Source organism: Astatotilapia calliptera, chromosome 9 (assembly GCF_964374335.1).
Source record: "Astatotilapia calliptera chromosome 9, fAstCal68.1, whole genome shotgun sequence".
In the NCBI taxonomy this organism is placed as follows: Eukaryota; Metazoa; Chordata; class Actinopteri; order Cichliformes; family Cichlidae; genus Astatotilapia; species Astatotilapia calliptera.
This window is the reverse complement of record NC_137430.1, coordinates 31,179,785-31,203,385: the sequence shown is the minus strand read 5'-3', so window position 1 is coordinate 31,203,385 and position 23,601 is coordinate 31,179,785. Positions and strand designations below refer to the sequence as shown.

At 46.3% G+C, this 23,601-nt stretch overlaps 1 protein-coding gene across 9 annotated transcripts; it reads right to left on the bottom strand.

Moving 5' to 3' along the window:
• Positions 1–564: 564 nt before the first annotated feature.
• LOC113029512 (uncharacterized) lies at positions 565–23,335 on the bottom strand. 9 transcript variants are annotated; one of them, XM_080306717.1, is made up of 5 exons: positions 23,151–23,320; positions 22,131–22,316; positions 3,107–3,395; positions 2,908–2,967; positions 565–2,834 (listed from the first exon to the last, which is right to left on the bottom strand). In XM_080306717.1, exon 5 carries the CDS (start codon positions 2,797–2,799, stop codon positions 1,513–1,515), a length of 1,287 nt encoding a protein of 428 aa, XP_080162843.1. In that variant the 5' UTR covers positions 2,800–2,834; positions 2,908–2,967; positions 3,107–3,395; positions 22,131–22,316; positions 23,151–23,320; the 3' UTR covers positions 565–1,512. The 9 variants fall into 9 exon arrangements, with proteins under 9 accessions (XP_080162843.1, XP_080162844.1, XP_080162842.1 ...); XM_080306718.1 differs by having other exon boundaries at positions 3,239–3,395; XM_080306716.1 differs by having other exon boundaries at positions 2,908–3,395.
• Positions 23,336–23,601: the final 266 nt, after the last annotated feature.

Here is a 23,601-nt window from a genome sequence, read left to right as displayed (position 1 = left end):
TTGTCAGATAGACCCTATATAATATTCTTGCTCTTATACACAGCGACTTTACCATTTCTGGTTCGGGACCACTGTCTTCTAAAGGCTGGTAAGTCTTCTGGTACAAAATGTGAAGAAGTAAATGTGATGCATTCAGCTATGAATGGAGCGGACAATGTACACTCCAATAGTGGATTTAGTGATCAGTGTTCATGACACTTTGCATACTAATGATCAAGGAACTGACCTCACAGCCCATTGTTCATTCATTATGCAAAAATTATGCAAGTGTTTATAAGATTGGAGAAACTTGCAGTCAGCTGAGACTGAAGAAGTCTCTGGGATGAGTTACGAAACGTTTGTCCCACTGAAAACGCTACGTCCAGATGAACAGAATCAACTTCTGGGATTTCCTTACCTGGATGATTGAGCATGCATCTAGATATTACCCACAATTACTTAGGTACACGGGAACAAAGGGACAGCAAGTCAGTTTCTTACAGAGGAAGAAATAAACAAATAATTATACTGCAATTAATTTTAAGCAGTGTGTAATTATTCAGAAAAAAAAACCTGAAAGATACGTCACATCTTTCTACATTTTATTTTTCATATGATTCAGTTAATCTTTTACATCCTGCCTGGATAAAATGACGAAAATATATGACTTACAATAAAAATATTTTTACTGCAACATAACAAAAAATGAAGGTTTGTGTCTTCATGGAGCAAAACACACTCACATCCTGTAAGAAAACAGACCACTGAAAACATTAAATATATTCTTACCCACGTGTAATTTTCCACATACTGCCTGTTTAAAATGACACAAATTTATGAATTTACTTTTTTTTACTGTAACATTAAAAATTGCAGGAATGGTTGTGTCCTTCTGGAGCAAAACAGACTCACACAATATTGTAAGACAATAGAGCCCATTTAAAACACATTTCCTGTGAGTTACAACAGAAGTGGCGCAGCACTGCCACTGATAATTACCTCACAATGAACAGCCAAATAAACAGTAACAGGTCTGACAGTTTGACCCAGAAGGTGAACTCTTCTGACATTTTGCTTTTCTTGTGATCAGATGATGGGAGTAATGTTTGCTCTGCATGCTGTTTGTGGACACAGCCAGTGAAGTTAAACTCGCTAAACTTGTGTTGGGATAACTAACTCCATAAGCTAAGATTTTGTAATCACGGCTCGATCACTTCACAACATTCATGATCTTCTCTTAAACTCTTTTTCTTTCCATCCTGTCTTGCAGCTCTATTGTCATCATCCTTTCCTGAGTATTGCCCTCTCTTTGAAAAAGGAAGAAGGGGCTCAGAATTGATGTAATCCTGCCCCCACCTTCAACCCAAGTATGTGTGGTAGTCACTGCTACCACACAAACATGTCCTGAACCACGCTCACATACTTCTCTGTCACTTCTGACTTCATCATGCAGTACCACAGTGCCTCTTTTTGCACCCTTTCATGTTTTCACTAGATCTACAAAGACAGTGAAGCTCTGACTATTCCAGGAAATTAAAGCTGAATTCTGTGAAGCCTGATCTCAAGCTTTTTAAGTTTGACGCAGCATCCAGAAGAACTTTTGTTCAGAACCCCCGTTTCTCCCACTGTGTTCAAATGAACCCTGTCAGGGTAATGTCCCATTGGTCTGCCACTTTTCTCACAGGAGGACACTTTGTGGGTCTTTTGATGGCTCCATAGACTTTTGTAATGGATGAAAGCCTTTCCACAGTCACCACATACAAATGATTTAACTCCAGAGTGGGTGCGCTGATGTGATTTTAAGCCAGTCATGTGAGTAAAAGCCTTTCCACAGTCACCACATACAAATGATTTAACTCCAGAGTGGATGAGCTGATGCATTTTTAACCTACTAATCCCAGTAAAAGAATTTCCACACAGATCACAGACAAATGATTTACCTCCAACATGGATCATATAATGTCTGTTAAAGTGAGTTTTTAGAGTAAAAGACTTTCCACACTGATCACAGCTGAATGGTTTCACACCGGTGTGGATCAGCTGATGTCTTTTTAAGCTGGCTCTATGAGTAAAGGTCTTCCCACATTGATCACAGCTGAATGGTTTCACCCCTGTGTGGATCAGCTGATGTGATTTTAAGTGACCAATCTGAGTAAAAGACTTTCCACACAGATCACAGCTGAAAGCTTTAACTTCAGTGTGGATGACCTGATGTAATTTTAAGCTCCATCTATGAGTAAAGGTCTTCCCACATTGATCACAGCTGAATGGTTTCACCCCTGTGTGGATCAGCTGATGTGCTTTTAAGTGACCAATCTGAGTAAAAGACTTTCCACACTGATCACAGCTGAAAGCTTTAAATTTCGTGTGGACGACCTGATGTGTTTTTAAGCTCCATCTATGAGTAAAGGTCTTCCCACATTGATCACAGCTGAATGATTTCACCCCCGTGTGGATCAGCTGATGTGATTTCAAGTTACAAATCTGAGTAAAAGACTTTCCACACTGATCACAGCTGAATGGTTTCACACCGGTGTGGATCAGCTGATGTGTTTTTAAGTTGCATCTTAGAGTAAAGGTCTTTCCACACTGATCACAGCTGAATGGTTTCACACCGGTGTGGATCAGCTGATGTGATTTTAAGCTACCAATCAGAGTAAAGGTCTTTCCACACTGGTCACAGCTCAAGCTTCTCTCCTCCCCGTTGGCGCGCTTGCATCTTCTGGGCTGCTTCATAGCAGGAAAAGTCTTTTCCACAGGGATCGCCGCTGGCTCATCTTTACTTGCTGGTGCTGGATGTTTTTGGTTGATGTCATCCATGTGCTGAGGTTTCGGCCTGCTTTCACTTCTTTCTCCTGTAATGACAAAGAACCCAAACAGTGACATCAGGTCTATACCTTCAGCTCATCAACAAGTGCCCCCTCTTACCTCACAAAGATAAACAGTTTCACCATCTGCCAAACGTCTCAGGTGCCTGGGGACGCTATGCTGTGGTAAACATTCGAAGTGAGCTCATTTTGGGGATAAAAGTAGTAAAAGTTCAAGATTGTGAATAAAATTTTGGCTTGTGTGACTTCAAAGTTTTTTAGTTTTTACTTTGTTCAAATTTGAAGAACATCACACTTACAATGTGCAGTTCAGGTTGTATGTGTGAGAGCTGTACAACCAAATCCACACTGACTCAGATTTCCCTCTGATTAACCACGAGGGTGACACACAGTTATCAAAGTCTGCAGACACTGTCAGCTGCAATCAACACCTTTGTGGCGGAGGTGTGGTCCGGGGCGCGGCTGCAGGGGAGGAGTGGTGCAGTGAGCTCGACGGGGCGGTGCTGGTAAGAACAGCTGATGGCGATTTTGGACTGATGGTGGTTTTCCTTCCCTTTATATAGTGAGGCGGAGAGGAGTGGAGGAGCGCTAAGGGAAAAGAGACACACATCAGCTGGGATCGAGAGCTGTCAGTCTGTGCGTCATATTGTCTGCTGTGTAAATATCAATAAATGTGGTTCTTGGCAATACGGATCTGCGTGTGTGTGTGCTTGGGCCTGGTATACTCCACAAGTGGTGCCGAAACCCAGGAGCCTGCCGGTGTGGGGATGTCCGACCCGCAGGCTGCGCCGCCCGCCCAGCCTTTGCAGTATTTGGCGCAGATGCTGGCGGAGATGGCAAAGATGAGCCACGACCAGGCACGACCCGCCGAAGCCCCCACCGCTGTCGGTGGCGGTGCCCCGGATGGGGGACGGGGACGACCCCCAGGTTTTTCTGGAGACTTTTCATGCCACGGCGGAGGCCTGCCAGTGGCCGCAGGCGGAGTGGGCTCCGCGTTTGCTGCCTCTGTTGTCAGGGGAGGCTCGGACGGCGGCCCTGGGTCTGCCGCCGGCTTCGAGGGGCAGCTTCCAGGACGTGAGCCGGGCGGTGGTGGACAGGTTGGGGCTCACTGCTGAAGATCATCGCCGGCGATTCCGGGCCTGTCGGCTGGCCGTGGCGGATCGGCCGTTTGCTTGGGCCCGGAAGCTGCATGACGCGGCCGTAGGCTGGCTGCAGCCGGGATCGTCAGAAGGCGAGACGCTGCTGGTGGGCAAAGTGGTGCTGGAGCAGTTTGTGGAGGGGCTGCCTGCAGAGACGGCGAGATGGGTCAGGTGCCACCGTCCCGCGAGTCTGGAGGTGGCGGTGACGTTGGCGGAGGACCACCTTGCCGCTAGAGCGGGGGAGCCCCGGGACAGCGGCCGGAGGCCGAACAGACAAGCCCCGGTGCCGGCACCGAGGCGCCAGATGCCTGTGCCAGGGCAGGCAGAGCGGACGCTGGCGTTGAGCCCTTCTAATCCTTTTGCTGCGTTTGTGCCTTCCCAGGGACCGGACCTAAGCAGCGCTGCCCCTGAGCCACGGAGAGCAGCACAGACGCCGGGGCAGGAGTGCTGGAAGTGCGGACAGCCGGGACACCTGAGGAGGGACTGTCCTCTGATGGAGGTGGGGCAGGTGTTCCGCGTTGCCGGTGCTCCAGCGCCCTCTCCCGGTCCGGGAGGGACATACAGCATTCCGGTAAGGACTCGAGGGGGTATACGCCATGCTTTGGTGGACACAGGCTGCACGCAGACCCTCGTGCACCAAAGTTTGGTTCGCCCCGGGGCATTGCTGGAGGCAGAATGGGTGGAGGTGAGGTGTGTGCATGGTGATGTTCACAGGTATCCCATAGTGCCGCTGTTATTGAAGTATAAGGGTAAAACGCATAGAATAACGGCTGCGGTTAGCCCGCGCCTGTCGCATCCCCTAATTCTGGGCACAAATTGGCCGGGGTTTTGTCATCTGTTGGGACAGTATGCGGGGGTGCGGTCACGACCGCTAGTAGCATGTAGTGTCTGCGCGGCGCTCAGTGGTGACGCGGGGTTGTCCGACACTGACTCTGGGGAGGGGGAGACGGCGAGTCCTTCACAGGTAGTCCCGCCGGCTCCGGAAGTTCCCCCCACGGGTGATTTCCCACTGGAGCAGTCTCGTGACGATACCCTACGCTCAGCCTTTGACCAAGTGATTGAGATTGATGGTCACGTGGTGCGCCCTGAAGCCGTGCGGACCTACCCACGCTTCATTTTGTCGAAAGATAGGTTATACCGAGTGAGTCGTGACGCTCGCACGGAGGTGATGCACACCCAGCTGTTGGTGCCGCAGGGCCGCCGGGAAACGATTTTCCAGGCGGCTCATTATAACCCCATGGCAGGGCATATGGGATACGAAAAAACTCTGGAGCGAATAACGGCCCGATTTTATTGGCCGGGCATCCGAGCGGATGTGCGCCGCTGGTGCGCGTCCTGCCCGGACTGCCAACTTGTTAATCTGCTGGCCATACCAAAAGCGCCTTTGCGTTCGCTTCCACTCATAGAGGTCCCGTTCGAGCGCATTGGCATGGACCTCATCGGGCCGTTTCACCGGAGTGCACGCGGCTACCGCTTTGTGTTAGTCCTGGTGGATTATGCAACGCGGTACCCGGAAGCAGTCCCGCTGCGCACCATCTCTGCAAAGAGTGTGGCGCAGGCACTGTTTCAGGTCATCTCCCGAGTCGGAATCCCGAAAGAGATACTGACTGACCAGGGCACGTCGTTTATGTCTCGTACACTGCGGGAACTATACGAATTACTGGGCATTAAATCTATTCGGACCAGCGTCTACCACCCTCAGACGGACGGGCTGGTGGAGTGGCTGAATAAGACCTTAAAGTCCATGATTCGTAAGTTCATTAACGAGGATGAACGCAATTGGGATCACTGGCTAGACCCTCTGTTATTTGCAGTGCGGGAGGTGCCCCAGGCCTCTACGGGATTTTCTCCCTTTGAACTGCTGTTCGGCAGGAGGCCACGTGGGGTGCTCGACCTGATTAAAGAAAGCTGGGAGGACGGTCCGAGCCCCGCCAAGAATGAGATTCAGTACGTGTTAGACCTGAGAGCAAAACTCCACACTTTGGGGAGGTTGTCACGGGAGAATTTGCTCCAGGCTCAGCAGCGTCAGCAACGCCTGTATGACAGAGGGGCTAGACTTAGGCAATTTTCACCGGGAGACAAAGTGCTTGTATTACTCCCTTCTTCCAGCTCGAAGTTGCTCGCCAAGTGGCAAGGACCCTTTGTGGTCACACGGCGAGTCGGGGACGTTGACTTAGAGCTGGGCGATAGAACGATAACGATATGTATCGCGATATAACTTTTACTCGATAGAGAAATTAAGCTATCGCGATAGACCTCGCCGCTCTTGTCCTCTTAAAAAAAAAAAAAAAAAAAAAAAAAAAGGTCAGCCAATCCAAATTAAGTAGCACAGGGCCGAACCAATCACAGCCGCAGCGTCACGTCGCGTGACTTGTTACTTACAGCACACGTGCCAAGCCGCACGTGTGTTTGTTTGGGAAGCAGCCAGCGGGTAATGGAGCCAGCGCGTAATGGAGGAAATGAGTGTGCCAACTAGAAAAGTCAACCGAGCGTGACCAAAGAGAAAACAGATGATGGTTCCAATGCCGGAGAGATTGTCGAACGGAAGAGCCATAGAAGTTCCGTAGTGTGAAGGTATTTCGGCTATTTCAAGTGTGACAAAAAACAGAGTAGCGTGCACTGTAAATTGTGCCGAAAGCAAGTCTGGAAATACAATAAACTGGTGCATGCGTCACACTATTGTCTGCTGTGTAAATATCAATAAATGTGGTCCTTGGTAATACGGATCTGCGTGTGTGTGTGTGTGTGCGCTTGGGCCTGGTATACTCCACAACCTTTTATTATAATGCACAGGTGATGTTGTGGATAGGTGTAGCTTTGGGTCACGTGGTGCCGGTAATAGTAATAGTGATTGCTATATCACCTGTTCACATCCCGAGGGAATTTTTGTGAATGAGTGGGTGATGGAGGAAGTCGACCATTGCTGACCGCTCAAGCTTAGAATGTTTTTTTGATCACTGTTTTTCTACAGATTTTAAGGATTTGATAACAAACAAAGAAGTTTTTAATCTGGAACTTTGACATACGTTTTGAACTGTGGGCGCGTCAACATTATTCCCCTATTCAGCTGCTCGGCAACTCAAAGGCTTGACAGTCGCCAATATTTGTCAGCAAAAACGTGCGATGGCAATGGAGCCTCCCGCAATCAGCGCTGAATAAACGCCGACGCGAGCCCACACGCCATCGCCACTACACCCATAAAATCGGCTAGTCTGACAGATAAGGAGAAGACGACGGTGGTATGTAAACTGTGTTATTGTGCTGCGTGTTGTTTGTTTGAACGCAGTTTGGATTCTGACCATACGAAGATGTTTTCGTGACACGCCCACCGCTACGTTTGCTGTTGGATTTGGTGTGTGTGTGTGTGCTGTGGCTCTGCAGGCATTCAACTGAGTTTGAAGGAATCGCTGTTGCCTTTGTTTTGGATTTTGGCATGCTGCTTATGTTGAATGCTTAAAATGACTGGATCGCAGGCTGCATCTGTTGTTGGAAAAACTGAAAAGGATAAAAGATTAATTTCCCTCACTGAGAAAGCTCTTGCAAACAAAATTGAAACCATCCAAACAGATCGGAAAAGGCATGTAAGCAAAATAAAAAGTGTTATTATGGCACTTAAAGAGCTAATGAAAGGTGATAAAAATCATTCACAAGTCAAAAAACAGTTTGATGAGTTAACACACCTGTTTAAGGATGCCAGTGCATTGCATGAATCTTTACTTTCTCTAATCTCATTTGATGAGAAAGATAAACAAAATACATGGTTCTCAAGCATCGCTAAATACAATAAAGGGTTTATGGAGGATGTTAAGATATGGCTTTCTGAAACGTTCGGGGAGGCCATCATCTGACAAAGCACAGTCACAGGAAACTTCCCTGGGAGGAGAAGTGGAGGTGCGAGAACACATTGGAAAATCAAGATGGCGGCGCGCACGGGTGCAGCTCTCCAGTTTGGTGCTCATTTTTACTTTTAATGTGGATATTTTTTAATGTTTGCAACGCCGCCATCTCTTACAGTCGCCAGAACCTAATTGACCTAGGTTTTAAATATAGTTTGTCTGTTTCTGGCGACTATCAGCGAACACAAAACATCCTGGAGGAGATAGCGAGACCGCCGGGGTCACCGTGGATGGTCTGCCCGCCCAGCAAGCGTAGAAGGCGACGGAGGGAAAGAAAGAAGAGGGGATGCCGGTCGGGCTCAGACGCTAGGCTACGCAAACATCCACACCGGCCAGCACTTCCGAGCCTTTTCCTATCGAACGCCAGATCCATCACCCACAAATTGGAGCTACAGATAGCCACCACGAGCTTTGCACGTAACTGCAGCATTATTCTTATTACGGAGACGTGGCTTCACCCGCTGATTCCCGACGCTGCAGTCGAGTTAGCAGGCCGCACGCTACACCGGCATGACAGAAACAGCAACTCAGGTAAAAGCAGAGGAGGGGGGCTATGTGTTTACGTGCATAACGAGTGGTGTTGTAACAGCAGGATCATTCACACACACTGCTCTCCTGATTTGGAGGTTCTGGCAGTCTCGTACAGACCTTTTTACATCCCGAGGGAGTTTAGAGTAGTCATTGTGATAGCTGTTTATATACCGCCGGATGCTAACATTAGCACGGCTCTTTGCCTCTTGCTCTACACCATAAACAAACAACAGCTTGCCCACCCCGATGGGGTTTTTATTGTCGCCGGCGACTTTAACAAAGCGTGCCTAAAGACTGTGCTTCCTAAATTTGCCCAGTTTGTGGACTTTGCTACGAGAGGAGAACCCACTTTGGACCATGTCTATAGAGATTGACAGACCACGTGACTTTCGCGCATTGCAAAACAATCCAAGTACCGCATCAAATGCAAGCATTTGCAGCACCGCAAAACGTTCATTCTTCGGTTCCAATAAATTCTTGCTTTTTCTTTGCCCCCCAAAAAGGTATGTACAAAACGAAGGAGAACAATCCCGGTCCGTACAAAGACAGACTTGATGAAAAGTCAAAGAAAAGATACGAGGAAAAAAATCAAACCAGTGAAAGGGTTAGACCCTTACGAGCACACAGAGGGACAAAATACGTTAGCATGCTGCCCAACTTTCACCATGCTCATATTTATAATTATACGGTTCTTGGAGTGAGTGCATACACTCGTGAAGTTTAGTACCGTATTTTCACGACCATAAGGCGCACTGTGCTAAAAGGCGCAGTCTCAGTTATGTGTGCCCTTACTGTATTTAACACACACATAAGGCGCACTGGACCATAGGGCGCATACAAGTACCGTATGCGTATTTAAAAATAAAGCGGGAGCAAACCTGAATTCGGTACCTTACTCACATTTCTATTGCCGGTAATCGTCATCATCAACAACACACAAGCATACAAGTGTGCGTATTTAAAAATAAAGCAGGAGCAAAACTGAGTTTGGTACTCACATTTTTATCATCAATCAAACCCATCGAAGTCCTCATCCTCTGTGTCTGAATTGAACTGCTGCGCTAAATCTCCATCAAACATGCCAGGTTCACTGTCTTCACTGTCAGAGTCACTTTCCGTGCCGTGCGGCTCCTCGGAAACGATGCCGGCTTTTGCGAAAGCTCGAACAACAGTGCCAGCAGACATGTTAGCCCAAGCATCTACAATCCATTGGCAAATTGTGGCGTAACTCGCCCGGCGCCGCCTTCCACTCTTAGTGAAACTGCGTGGAAAAAACCACCTGGTCTCCTTACATACACCTCCCTCAGCCAGTCTTTCATCATTTCCTCATCCATCCAGCCCTTTTCATTTGCCTTAATGATGATTCCTGCTGGAAACTTCTCTTTAGGCAAAGTCTTTCGCTTAAAAATCACCATACGGCATGGGACCTACTTTTTCTAGATGGATTAAAGTCCTATATTCAACGCCTATGGCTGCAGTCAGAACAAATGGTCTGATTTCGGAATATTTTTCGCTCTACAGGGGGACGAGGCAGGGCTGTTGCCTGTCACCCTTCCTGTTTGACATTGCGATCGAACCGCTGGCAATTGCTATCAGATCTGATGAGAGGATTAAAGGTATATCCAGGGGTGAGGTAACTCATAAAACTCTGCTTTATGCTGATGATCTCCTTTTGCAGATATCAGACCCAATTGGGAGTATGCCCCACCTTTTCCGCTGGCTGCGGGAGTTCAGCAACATATCGGGGTATAAGGTTAATTTATCAAAATCTTTACTGTTTCCATTGAACAATCTGGCAAAACAGACCACTTATGACGATTTGCCTTTTAAAATTGAAAATGACAAATTCACATATTTGGGACTGGAAATAGCTGGCTCGATTAAGACTATTTTCCAGTATAACTACAGGTCTATTCTGGACAGTACTAAATCTGATCTGGGTAGGTGGTCAAAACTTCCACTTTCGCTGGCAGGACGGATAAATGTGGTGAAGATGACTGTAATGCCCAGGTTTCTTTATCTATTCCAAATGATCCCCATCTTTCTCCCCAAATCCTATTTTGCCCAGCTGGATCGCTTTGTCTCTTTGTTCATATGGAACAAAAAACCTGCACGCATAAGGAGAGCAAGCCTGGAGAGAGCTAAAGCTGATGGTGGTTTGGGCTTACCTAATTTCTTATTCTATTATTGGGCTGCTAACATTGTCAAGCTGACATATTGGATAACCATGTTTGCGGATGGGGAGGGTCCAGTCTGGGCAGATATGGAACTGAGAGCTACGCTCCCAATCTCTCCGATTTCGATCTTAACTGCCCCTCTCCCACTGAATGTCAAAGCATCTGGGCTGAACTCCAATTTGGTGGTTCAAAATTCAATTAAGATCTGGGGTCAATTCAGGAAACATTTTAACTTGACAAATACTTGTAGCTTTTCTCCGATAATGTTCAACCATCTTTTTACACCATCTCAAATAGATCATTCATTTGCAGTCTGGCACAGAAACGGTCTGGTTTTCTTTCAAGATCTCTTCACTGAGGATGGCTTTGTCTCATTTAAATATTTGTGTGAAGACCATAACTTACCAAAGTCTCACTACTTCAGATACCTTCAGGCTCGGAGTTTTGCCTCTAAATTTCTCCCAGGGTACCCGTCTCTGCCCTCTAAGGACCTACTGTATCTAGTTCTTAATGTGAGTCAGCCCACTAAAAGAGCAATATCGAAGATTTATGCATTGATTCTTGAAAGCTGCCCTCATACATGGGACAAACCTAAGGCGGCGTGGGAAGGGGAGGTTGGAGAACTCATGTCAGAAGACATCTGGAAGAAAGCCATACAGCGTATACATACGTCTTCTCTCTGTATTAGACATGGCCTGATTCAATTTAAGGTCGTCCACAGGCTCCACTATTCTAATGACAGACTGTCTAAACTGTACCCTGATGTTGCACCGAATTGTGCTAGATGTGATTACTCTCCTGTTTCTTTGGGGCACATGTTTTGGTCATGTCCCTCCCTGTATGGTTTCTGGACATCAATTTTTCAATCACTGTCAGCTATATCGGGTGAAACACTGCGGCCTGACTCTTTGATAGCTATCTTCGGTGTACCTCGGGAAGAGCTGAGACTCTCTCCCCTCCACAAAAACGCAATAGCCTTTGCCTCGTTGCATGCCCGCCGTCTGATACTGCTGAGCTGGAAGGCGTCGAACCCTCCTTCCTACGTCCATTGGATTAGAGAGGTGATGTTGGGATTAGCTCTGGAAAAAATTAGGTATACCGTGCGCGGCTTGGAGAGTAAATATGACAAAACCTGGTCACGGTTCATAACTCATGTCAAGAGTCTGTCTTTTGCCTGATTTATTGTTCTTTACTTGTTGGTAATTTATGCTCTTGCTCTCTTCTCGGACTGCTGTCCATAGTCTCCTCAATGCCCGTACTTTGACTGTTGGGATTTCTTTATTCCCTTTTTCTTCTTTGTTTCTTCTCTCATGTGCCGGGGTCCGGCTGTTGGTGCTATAATGACTGTCACAGATTGGTTTGAGTGTTTCTCCCCTTTTTTTTTTTTTTTTTTTTTTTTTTGTGTTGTGTGTATTGTGCTTCCTGGTTGTGGGGATGCCACCTGGATGGGGGTGGGGGGTAGGGTTCGCAACTTTTGTAAGAAATTCTGGACTGTTTTGTTGGAAAACTATAAATAAAGTTGTAAAAAAAAAAAAAAAAAAAAAAAAAAAAAAATCACCATAGGCGGCAGTTTCTGTCCATTAGCATGGCAGCCAAGCACAACAGTAAAAGAAGACTTTTCATACCCGTTGTGCGTATCGCTACCATGCTGGTCCCCTTCTTCTCCACAGTGTGACTCACCGGGATGTCAAAAGTGAGCGGGACCTCGTCCATGTTTGTGATGTGGCTGGGCTGGATGTTTTTGTCGCCGATGTGTTTGCTGCAGTAGGAGCGGAAGATGGCCAGCTTTTCCTTATAATCCGCTGGAAGTTGCTGCGCTACCGTAGTTCTGGTCCGGATGGAAAAATGGCACCGTTTCATAAAACGAAAGCACCAAGACGGACCTCCTTGGAAATGTTCAATGTTCATCTCTTCAGCTAGTGAAACTGCTTTTAGCCGAATGGTGACCGTCGAAACGCTTCTCCCGCTCGCTCTTTGCTCGATGATCCACCGCTCGAGTCTTTCCTCCAACTCGGGCCACCTCGCCTTATGTCCGCGGAAACTCAGCTGCGTTTTCTTGACCTGCCGGAGCTTGTTTTCCAGCTTCCTCCATTTGCGAACCATCGATTCGTTAATCTTAAATTCTCTCGCCGCTGCTCGATTTCCATGTTCCTCCGCGTAGCTGATTGCCTTCAGTTTAAACTGTGCTTCGTAAGCGTGTCTCTTTGCCATTTTCAGGGTTGTTAAAACAACGATGTCCTGCATAATGCACATACCTGTTCTTTTATACAGGTATGTGCGATTGTCCCGGTATATACGATCAACGCCCACACTTCACCCTTTAACGTTCTCATGGTGTTCTCTACTACGTCCTCCTTACAACACACAGGGCGCATTGCGCTATAGGGCGCGCCGCACTTTTTGAAGAAAATCTAAGACTTTTAAGTGCGCCTTATGGTCGTGAAAATACGGTAACTTCAGGTCACTGCAACAAGCCCAGGTACAGTTTACCGACGGATGGGTGCAGGACCTTGAAATGCACCGTGTAGAACGAAAGACCATCGTACGTATCATAAGTTTACCAGTCTTACAAATAGTCTTCATAAATACACATTCGTTAACAGTTTATTAATAGGACCTTTGAGCTCAACAATAATTAATTAGTAGTGGAAATAATTTCTGGTACGCATCACAGAAATGTAGCAGTGACAAATATTGTATGCTGTAATCGTACTGGGCAATTAGTGATACAAAACAACTGTTTTATCCTGTGAATAAAAGTATATGTTTTTGTCAATGTACCATGGTAATAACAGAAGCGAAACGCAATATTGTGTCAGGACAATTCACTATTTATGCACAATAAACAAAGGAGCATAGCGCGATAATTTCTGTTCAGCGCCAGACTTGCTTGTAACCTATATCACTAATTATGTTAAGAAAAATGACGCATTAACTACAACAGCAGACTGACCTTTGTGGAAATGCTTGGAGCAGACTAACCTGTGAGCTGGAGTGTTCTGGGACGTTATATTTGGTCTTTGAATGGCTGCAATCCAGTCGCCTCTTTGTTACTTCGGAAACATGGCTCGAACAATTTCTCTTCAACGACGTAATCCGAGAACAACCGATCTCTTTACCCGTCGGCTTTCCGTGGCTGTCATGCGACCGGCTATTGCAGTTAATAATACAACAGCTTCTTGCCATTTTTTGTGTTTCTTTTTATCGCTGTATAACCGATTTCAATTGAAAGCCTGCGTGCGCTAGTACCTCTTGCCACGAGTTCCCAGAATTCTTTACGGTTTTACCCCTGAATGACGTCACATTTTCAATCTCTATTCAAACATCAGGCATGCTTTCAGAGCGACACCCCTCCCCCACCTGGCTGGATCTGACCACCTCTGCATGTCCCTCACCCCCACCTACACCCCCCTGCTGAGAAAAATAAAGCCCCAGACAAAGACAATAAAAACCTGGCCTGAAGGAGCCCTTTCTCAACTGCAGGACTGCTTCTCAACAACTGTATGGGATTTATTCTGCAGCCACAACCTCCAGGAGTACACGGACACTGTACTCTCGTACATCAGGAACTGTGTTGACAATGTCACCGTCAACAAAAGGGTCAGGGTGTTTCCAAATCAAAAACCCTGGATGAATAGCAAAGTGCAATCCCTCCTAAAAAGCCGCAACACTGCCTTCAAGTCAGGGGACAGGGCTGCATATAGGGCGGCCAGGGCAGACAGGAGTAGAGGAATCAGAAAAGCTAAGGCTGCCTATAGGAGGAGGATTGAAGATCACTTTGCTGACAACGACCCCAGAAAAATGTGGCAGGGGATCAATCACATTACCAACTACAGAAGCAATAACCAGGCGACATCTAGGACTGATGCCTCGCTGGCTGAGGATCTAAACCGTTTCTTCGCCCGCTTTGAGACGACCAGGCCCCCAGCTGCCACACCACTTCCACCCGCCCCCAGCACTGGCACACTAACACTCAGGGAGCATCAAGTGAGGTGTGTTCTAAGGTCAGTGAATCCCAGGAAGGCGGCAGGTCCTGATGGAATACATGGAAAGGTTCTCAGAGCATGTGCTGACGAACTGACCGGAGTCTTCACTAAAATCTTCAACCTTTCCTTGTCATCAAACACCATCCCGCCCTGCCTCAAAACCTCCACCATCATCCCCATCGCCAAGAAGACAGCTGTGGCCAGCCCAAATGACTACAGGCCTGTTACACTTATGCCTGTAGTGATGAAGTGCTTTGAGAGACTGGTCTGTCAGCACATCAGGGCCAGTCTGCCTCCCACTCTGGACCCCCACCAATTTGCCTAGAGGACAAATCGATCCACCGAGGACGCTATCACCATAGCGCTCCACACTGCGCTGAGTCACCTGGAGCACAGAGGAAGCTATGTGAGAATGCTCTTCCTGGACTTCAGCTCAGCATTCAATCATATCATCCCGGAGATCCTGGTCCAGAAACTGTCTCACCTGGGACTCTCCACCCCCATCTGCCTCTGGATCAAGGACTTCCTGACAAATAGACCACAGTCTGTCAGACTCGGCCCCCACCAGCACCATCACACTCAGCACCGGGTCTCCACAAGGATGTGTTTTGAGTCCCCTCTTGTTTATGCTCTACACATCCGACTGCTCCCCTACCCATCTCTCAAACACCATCATAAAGTTCGCGGATGACACCACTGTGCTTGGACTCATCTCAAGGGGGGATGAGTCGGACTACAGAGATGAGGTCAACAGACTGACTAAGTGGTGTTCAGTTAACAACCTCCAACTGAACACCACGAAAACTAAAGAACTTATCTTGGACTTCAGGAAGGACAGAGCAGACCCGGCCCCACTCTACATCCACGGGAACTGTGTGGAGAGGGTACACTCCATGAGGTTTCTGGGCGTGCACATCTCTGATGACCTCTCCTGGACTGCAAATACCACAGCGGTGGTTAAAAAGGCCCAGCAGCGTCTCCACTATCTGAAAGTGCTCAGGAGGAACAACCTGGAGGAGAGGCTGCTGGTGACATTTTACAGAGCCACCATAGAGAGCGTCCTAACGTACGGCATAACATCATGGTATGCAGGATGCTCAGCTGCGGACAGGAAAGTACTGCAGAGGGTCATCAACACAGCCCAGAAGATCACTGGCTGCTCTCTGCCCAGCCTGGAGGTCACTGCAAACTCTCGGTACCTCAGCAGAGCTGGCAATATCATCAAGGATCACTCTCACCCCAGCAACCAACTGTTTGAACTATTACCGTCAGGCCGACGGTACAGGTCACATAAAACCAGGACAAACAGATTCAGGGATAGCTTCTTTCCCAGAGCTATCACCGTAGTAAATAAGCACAAAAACAATTGAACCTTAGCTATTCCATACAGTCACTGTCATTATATTATGCTGCTATTCATGCTGTCATTATATTAATGCTGCTATCCTGTATATATTGTACATACTATTGTTTGAGTACTTACGATTGGTTTTTTTTTCGTACTTTTTATATTTTACATTTATATTTATTATTGAAACTTGCACCAAGGGAGTGGCACTCCAATTTTGTTGTACTCTGTATAATGACAATAAAGGCTATTCTATTCTATTCTGAAAAGAACCTCAATCATCTCTTAATCCCCAGAATGATGTTAATGATAAAGTGTCGCCATCCGACAGTGTGTCAAATAAAGGCAGTAGGTCAAGCTCAAGAGTATCATCTACTTCATCTGCACGTCTCAGGGCAGAAGCTGAAATGGCCGCCTTGCTCGCACATCAACATGTGCTGAAAGAAAAACACTCTCTTGAAGAACAAGAGGAACTGAGGAGAAAGAACAACTTCAGCTTGAAGCAGATATAGCTGCAACTGTTGCAAAGGTGAACGTGCTAAGAACTGGATCCACTATGCGGAGCGTCACTTCACGGAAATCTAATGGAATGGAATCATATTTTAAAACAAAGGGAAAACGGCCTTGAAATTCTTAATGCGGATGCAGAGACTTTTGTTCCACAGACGCTTACAAAAGGAAATGCAATCACTGGGAATGCAGAGCTTCAAGTAAAAACAGTGCAACAGAATATGAAAAGGGAAAGGCCTGCACCAGCTCTTATGGGCCTTCTGACGCTTTTGGATCAATTCCACCTTTGCCTAAGCCACAAGCTGCTCATCCAGTAGCCAATGAAAATCTGTTGTCCATTATGGAAAAACAAAATGAATTAACTTGTATGTTGGTCTATCAGCAAAGTCTTTCTTCACTGCCCAAAAGGGAGATTCAAACCTTTGATGGTGACCCTTTACATTTTCAGGCTTTTATGCGCTCGTTTGAACAGGTCATAGAAGCAAAGACTGGCGATGCTGGCGACTGCCTGCATTATCTTGCAAAGTACACCAAGGGGCAGCCCAATGAACTTGTTAAAAGCTGTCAACATATGTCTGGAAGTGCTGGATATGTAAAGGCAAAGACTCTGCTGTATGAGCACTTTGGGAATGGACATGTGATTGCATCTGCTTGTTTGAACAAAGTTCACTCATGGTCACTGATTAGATCGGAAGATGGAAAAACTCTTCAGGCATATTGTTTGTTCTTACGTGGATGCTGCAATGCAATGGAAGAGATTAATGATCTCTCTGAATTAAATACACCTGCCAATATGCTTGCTGTGATTAGAAGACTGCCATATAAGTTAAAAGACAAATGGCGAACAGTACCATGTGACATTCAGGAGAGGCAACATCGCAGAGCCGCATTCATTGACATTGTTTCCTTCCTTGAGCGTCAAGTTAAAATTGCAACAGATCCTGTCTTTGGAAATCTATGTGACATTCCAGCAACACATCTAACAGCCAAGGGCAGCAATGGAGGGAAACGTTCTCCACATCTAAGAGCTAAAGGAAGTAGCTTTGCCACAACAGTCTCTGATGTTGAGAGACAGAATCAGACAGGGGCTCAAGATCGTCACAGCACTGTGAAGGCTTGTTTTTTTTTCTGCAAAGGCAGACACACACTGGAGTCATGTGCTCTGCTTGATAAGAAACCTCATAATAAGAAGATTTCTTTTCTTAAAAAGAATAGCATCTGTTTTGGCTGTTTGTATACTGGGCACATAAACAAAGAATGCAGAAAACGCCTTTCATGTAAAATCTGTGGTCTCTGACATGCAAGTATACTCCATATCCACCACAAAGAGAAGAATGAAGTCAAACCTAATAATGAGGCAGATAACATTCCTGTTACGATCCAGACTAGTGGTCTTACTGGGGCCGGTGAACAGGACTGTAAGCTTGCCATTGTGCCAGTTAAAGTAAAATCAAAGAGAGGTCAAAGAATAGTGGAAACGTATGCCTTTCTGGACCAAGGGAGTTCAGCATCCTTTTGTACAGTGGGTCTTATGGACAAGCTGAATTTTTCTGGGAGGAGGACAAAGATTCTCCTGCGCACCATGGGACAGGAGAAAGTGGTGGACAGTTTCATTGTACCTGAACTTGAAGTTGCTGGATTGGACAGTGACATGTACTGTGATATGCCTAACCTCTTCACTCAGCATAAAATGCCTGTAGATATTGGTAACATCCCAAATCAACAGGACCTGGATGACTGGCCACATTTGAAGCATGTTCATTTGCCAGAAATTAAGGCCAATGTGGAGCTTTTGATTGGCATGAATATGCCCAGAGCTCTAGAACCTTTGGAGGTCATCCGGAGTGTAGGTGATGGACCTTTTGCCATTAGGACTGTGCTTGGCTGGACAGTGAATGGGCCACTTAATCGAGAATGCTGTGGAAGGCCAGGATGTTTGGCAACAGTTACTGCCAACAGAGTTTCTGCTGTCAACCTGGACAAGCTATGGAAACAGCAGTTCCAAGATGGACTTTCCAGAGAGCAGCGATGATGAACAGATGGGGCTGTCAAAGGAAGACTTGAAGTTCCTGGAATTGGCCAGCAAGTCGGTGACTTTGGGGGATTGGCACTACAGCATTGCCCTGCCACTGAAAGACCGAGACATAAGAATGCCTGACAACCGTGCAATCGCTGAGCAACGAGCCTTAGGTTTGAAGAAAAGGTTAATCAGAGATAAAGACTTTCACAAAGACTACACTGCCTTCATGACAGATCTCATATCTAAAGGATATGCAAAGAGAGTGCCAGTCGCAGAATTAGAGCGCAGTGATTGGAAGCTTTGGTATATCCCTCACCATGGGGTTTACCATCCTACCAAGGGGAAGATGTGGGTCGTCTTTGACTGTGCAGCATCATTCCAGGGTGTCTCTCTTAATGCGCAGCTCCTGAGTGGTCCTGACTTAACAAACTGTTTGGTTGGCGTACTGACGAGGTTCAGAAAAGAGCCTATTGTTTTGATGTCTGACATCGAGGCTATGTTTCACCAGGTGCATGTGCCAGAGGAAGATGCTGACCTTTTGAGGTTTCTTTGGTGGCCCGGTGGTGATTACAATCAGAGCATGCAGGAGTACAGGATGGGTGTTCATTTGTTTGGGGCAACGTCCTCTCTGAGCTGTGCTAACTACGCCCTGCGGAAATGCGCAGAGGACAACAAAGCATACTTCAGCCAGCAGGTGACTGACACCATTCTGTATAGTTTTTATGTGGATGACTGCCTTGCTTCAATATGCTCTGAAGAAGAAGCCATCAATCTTTACTCAGACCTCAGAGACATTTGCACCAAGGGTGGTTTCCACTTAACAAAGTGGATCAGCAATAGCCGCAGCGTTTTGGCAGTTATACCTGAGGAGGAAAGAGCAAATGAAGTTAAGGACCTAGACCTGGATTGTGACCTTTTACCTATTGAGCGGGCATTGGGAGTGAAGTGGTGCCTGCAGTCAGATGCATATAAGTTCTGCATATCCATCCCAAACAGACCATTGACTGGGAGAGCGATCCTATCCACAGTAAGCTCCTTCTATGACCCTCTGGGGTTCCTTGCTCCTGTTATCTTCACAGCCAAGAGAATCCTTCAAGATCTGTGCCAGAGGGGGATAGGATGGGATGATGCTATACCATCAGCAGTTGCTCAAGAGTGGAAAAGCTGGGTAGAAGAATTGCATCTGTTGAACAACATCAGCACGGGACGATGTTTAAAACCTTCTGATTTTGGACAGACGACCACTGCTCAGTTGCACCACTTTGCAGATGCGAGTGAGTGAGAAGGGCTATGGGGCCGTTACCTACCTGTTGCTGTACAACAGTCGCTCACAGATGCACAGTTCCTTCATAATGGGAAAATCCAGGGTGGCACCTTTAAAACCAGTCACAATCCCTCGCATGGAATTGACGGCAGCAGTGGTAGCAGTTTGCATGGATAGAATGTGGAGGAGGGAGTTGAGACTACCTCTCCTAAACTGTCTTTTGGACGGACAGCACCGCAGTGTTGAAATATATAAACAATGAGACTTCCAGGTTCCGTGTTTTTGTGGCGAACAGAGTGTCAGAAATCCTCAAGGCTTCTAGTGCCTCCCAATGGAGGTATGTGAACACCACACATAACCCTGCGGACCTTGCCTCCAGAGGTATGAAGGCAGAGACCTTTTTACGTGACACTGAATGGATATCTGGTCCTGCATTTCTTACACAGCCAGAGAACAATTGGCCTGTGAACCCAGAAAACTTGCAAGAACTTCCACATGAAGATCCTGAAGTTAAGGTGTCTGCTGCCATCGAGGTCTTACAAGCACACGATGATGATCATCCTCTGACCCTTTTAATCCATCGTGCCTCATATTGGACTCGTCTCATCAGGGTGATGGGTTGGATTTTGAGGTTCAAGACATTGGACGAGGAAGGGCTCCAAACTGCTCTTTGTGAAGTGGAGTCAATCCTCAACAGTAGACCCATTACGCTGGAATCCACTGATCCAAATTATTTGGAAGCATTAACACCAAACCATCTCCTTCTCAAGTCCAACCCGTCTTTACCACCTGGCCTGTTCCGCCTGTTCTACGCACGTAAACGATGGAGGCAAGTTCAATATATATCTGACCTGTTTTGGAACAGATGGACTAAAGAGTACTTGCCACAACTTCAGCAGCGCCAGAAATGGGGAAGGATTAAATGCAACTTTGTTCCTGGAGATGTGGTCCTTATAGTGGATGATTCTGCACCTCGTGGTTCATGGATCATTGGGAGAGTCACCGGAGCTGCACCAGATGAAAAGGGGCTTGTGCGTCAGGTCTGGATTAAGACCCCAACCAGCCATGTGTGCAGACCCGTCACAAAGATATGCCTTCTTCAGGAGGCCTCTGACCCATGACATTTTTGACACAGAGTGACATAACTAACTTTGAATTGACTTTAATGTTATGAGATGTACATCACAGACTGACTATATTTAGGCTAAGTGCTGGTAACCTCTGGCCTATGAATGACTGACCGTGTGCAGACAGAAGAAAAGAAGAGAAGAAATGAGAAAATAACTTTGGTGGACTTTTGAGTATGTTACGTTGTCTCACTGGGTGTCTGTGATGTGATGAAGTGTGTCTGTGATGTGATGAAGTGTGTGTTGTGAGTTATGGTGTTGGATGTGTAATTATTACTGTAAGAATGTAATAATTAGGGGCCGGAATGTTATGGATAGGCGTAGCTTTGGGTCACGTGGTGCCGGTAATAGTGATTGCTATATCACCTGTTCACATCCCAAGGGAATTTTTGTGAATGAGTGGGTGATGGGAGAAGTCGACTTTTGCTGACCGCTCAAGCTTAGAATGTTTTTTGATCACTGTTTTTCTACGGATTTTAAGGATTTGATAACAAATAAAGAAGCTTGCAATCTGGAACTTTGACATACGTTTTGAACTGCGGGCGCGTCAACATTATTCCCCTATTCAGCTGCTCGGCAACTCAAAGGCTTGACAGGTGCCAATAGGTGAGTTATAATGCATCTCCACTAGAAGATGGTCCCCTGTTATCTACTTTTTCACAGGCAAGCGTGGGTGAGAGTCTACAGCATTCTACCCCCCAAGGACACGTAGTCTAATGCCTTTATTTTTCATGACCATGTCCACTTAATACTGCACTATATGGTTATATGGCATTTTAGTTAATATACAGCATAGAATTGAGGCACTTCAAATATTTTCATCTCAACACCTCCTCCCTGGAGATAAGGAGTCTCACTATCTGCCTAATGTCTCATGGTGCCTGGGAGTGTCAGTCCAACTCACTCACAATACCCATCTGTGTGTGGAATAACATATTTGATGTTTTCCTATATGTAGAACAAAGTCGCACAAAATGTACTATAGATATTACTAAAGTCATTTTGTCAAAACATATGATCAACACATAAAATAAAGAAATGTCCATCACAAGAGTTAGCAGCTTACACAAGAACAGAAAGAATATGAAAGAGAAGTGGAAAAGGAAAACAGAGGATTATTAATGAAGTCATGATCACTCCACAGACATCACCTTCATATGAAGAGAAACAAAGAGTGTAACTCAAATGATAAAACATTAAGTTCCTGAGGCAGACAAACAGAGAGGCTAAACAGAAGGCAGAAATCAAACCAAAGTGAGCTAAGAGAGAGAGACCCTGTAGAAAATGATGAAGTTAAGCAACCAGTGTAGTTATAACTGACTTACTCTGGATCTCCTCTCAGACTCAGGAGGGGGCGAGCGGGCCGGCTTTGTAGTTGGAGTCGGACCAGCAGAGACAATGGGCTCACTGACCTCCACTCCCCAAGTCAGTCACCACGAGGACAAGTTCTTTGTTTAGAGATGATTTAATCCAAGCTCACCAACAACATCACTCAGCTGTCCTCGTCAGAACTAATGAAATAAAAGCAGTAACATTTAGAAACGTCAGTTTACTAAACATAAAAATATTGCTCTTTTAGCCTCGCTGACATATTCTGTAAAGATTAAATGACTTAAATCATCACGCTGTTTACAAAAACACATTGTTACCAAACTCAGCGAACAATTGCGCATCCAGAAATAACTGTTTCATGTCGTTTGACATGGAAACTTAAATTTACAAAGACACACTGAACGCACCTTCCTACCAGCTGTAACCTAAAGCTGGGCAGACGCTGTGCGATTTTTTCAGTCGCATTATTCAGCTTCTGCTCGAACTGCACGATTGACTCGCAGGGGTTAGAAGTTCGTAGGTCACGATGCAGAGTCTCACACTATACGGCCCGATGCTCTGATGCGACCCGAGTGCTCACACTGTGCGTCCATAAAATGAAGGTTATAACAGAAATTCTGTCGCTCGCTCTCCCTCTCTGCCTTTCACTCACACAGACACACCACCACCATCAACTTTGCTAAATTGCTAATGAAAAACATGATCAGCTGTGTTTGAGCAGCAATGTAAATCCAACTATTTTCACGGTTGTTGTGTTTGCGCGTGCGCAGTGCGAGAAGCTGCGGTGACACCCTCCCGACCAAGCGATTTATGTTCGGGAGCTGCTCGGAGGTGTTAATCGCTTCTCGTTACCCCCACGTATACTACACGACGCACGATGAAGGCCAAAACCGGGCCGATCGACAAAACGGTCGCACGACTCAAAAACTGGCTCAAAATGGGCCAAAAATCGCACAGTGTGAGCCCAGCATAACAGGAGAACGAACGTTCGTCTTCGCAGCTGCAATACACACCTCACAACACGCCGTTCATCAATTACATTAAACACGAGGCGTCGCCACAATACTTTGATACGGGTTCTTCAACAAGTGCCCTACTTTTAAAACTGTGGCAAGACACAGCAAAGAGCACAGTACGCACACCTCTTCTTCTTCGTCTCCTCCCCTGCTTCTTCTTCTTCTTCTTAAGTTTTATTGGCGGTTTGCAAACAATAAAATGGTGCGTTACTGCCACCAACTGGTATGGAGTGTCGACCCTCAAGCCCTCCTCAAATGTTTACTCTCTTTTAAAAAGTGGAATAGGGCCTGATAACACTCACGTCTTGAGTCCTTTTGCAGTAAATCAATAAGATCCAGTTTAATTTTTATGTTACTGAGGTTTTGGATCAGTTACCTTCTCTCCACCTGATATTTCTGACAGTGTAATCTAACACGTTCTATACTTCACCCTTCTCTGCAGTGATCA

Bases quoted from the DNA above. Each gene is read 5' to 3' on its own strand.
- LOC113029512 (XM_080306722.1), bottom strand. From the start codon at position 2,799: ATGGATGACATCAACCAAAAACATCCAGCACCAGCAAGTAAAGATGAG.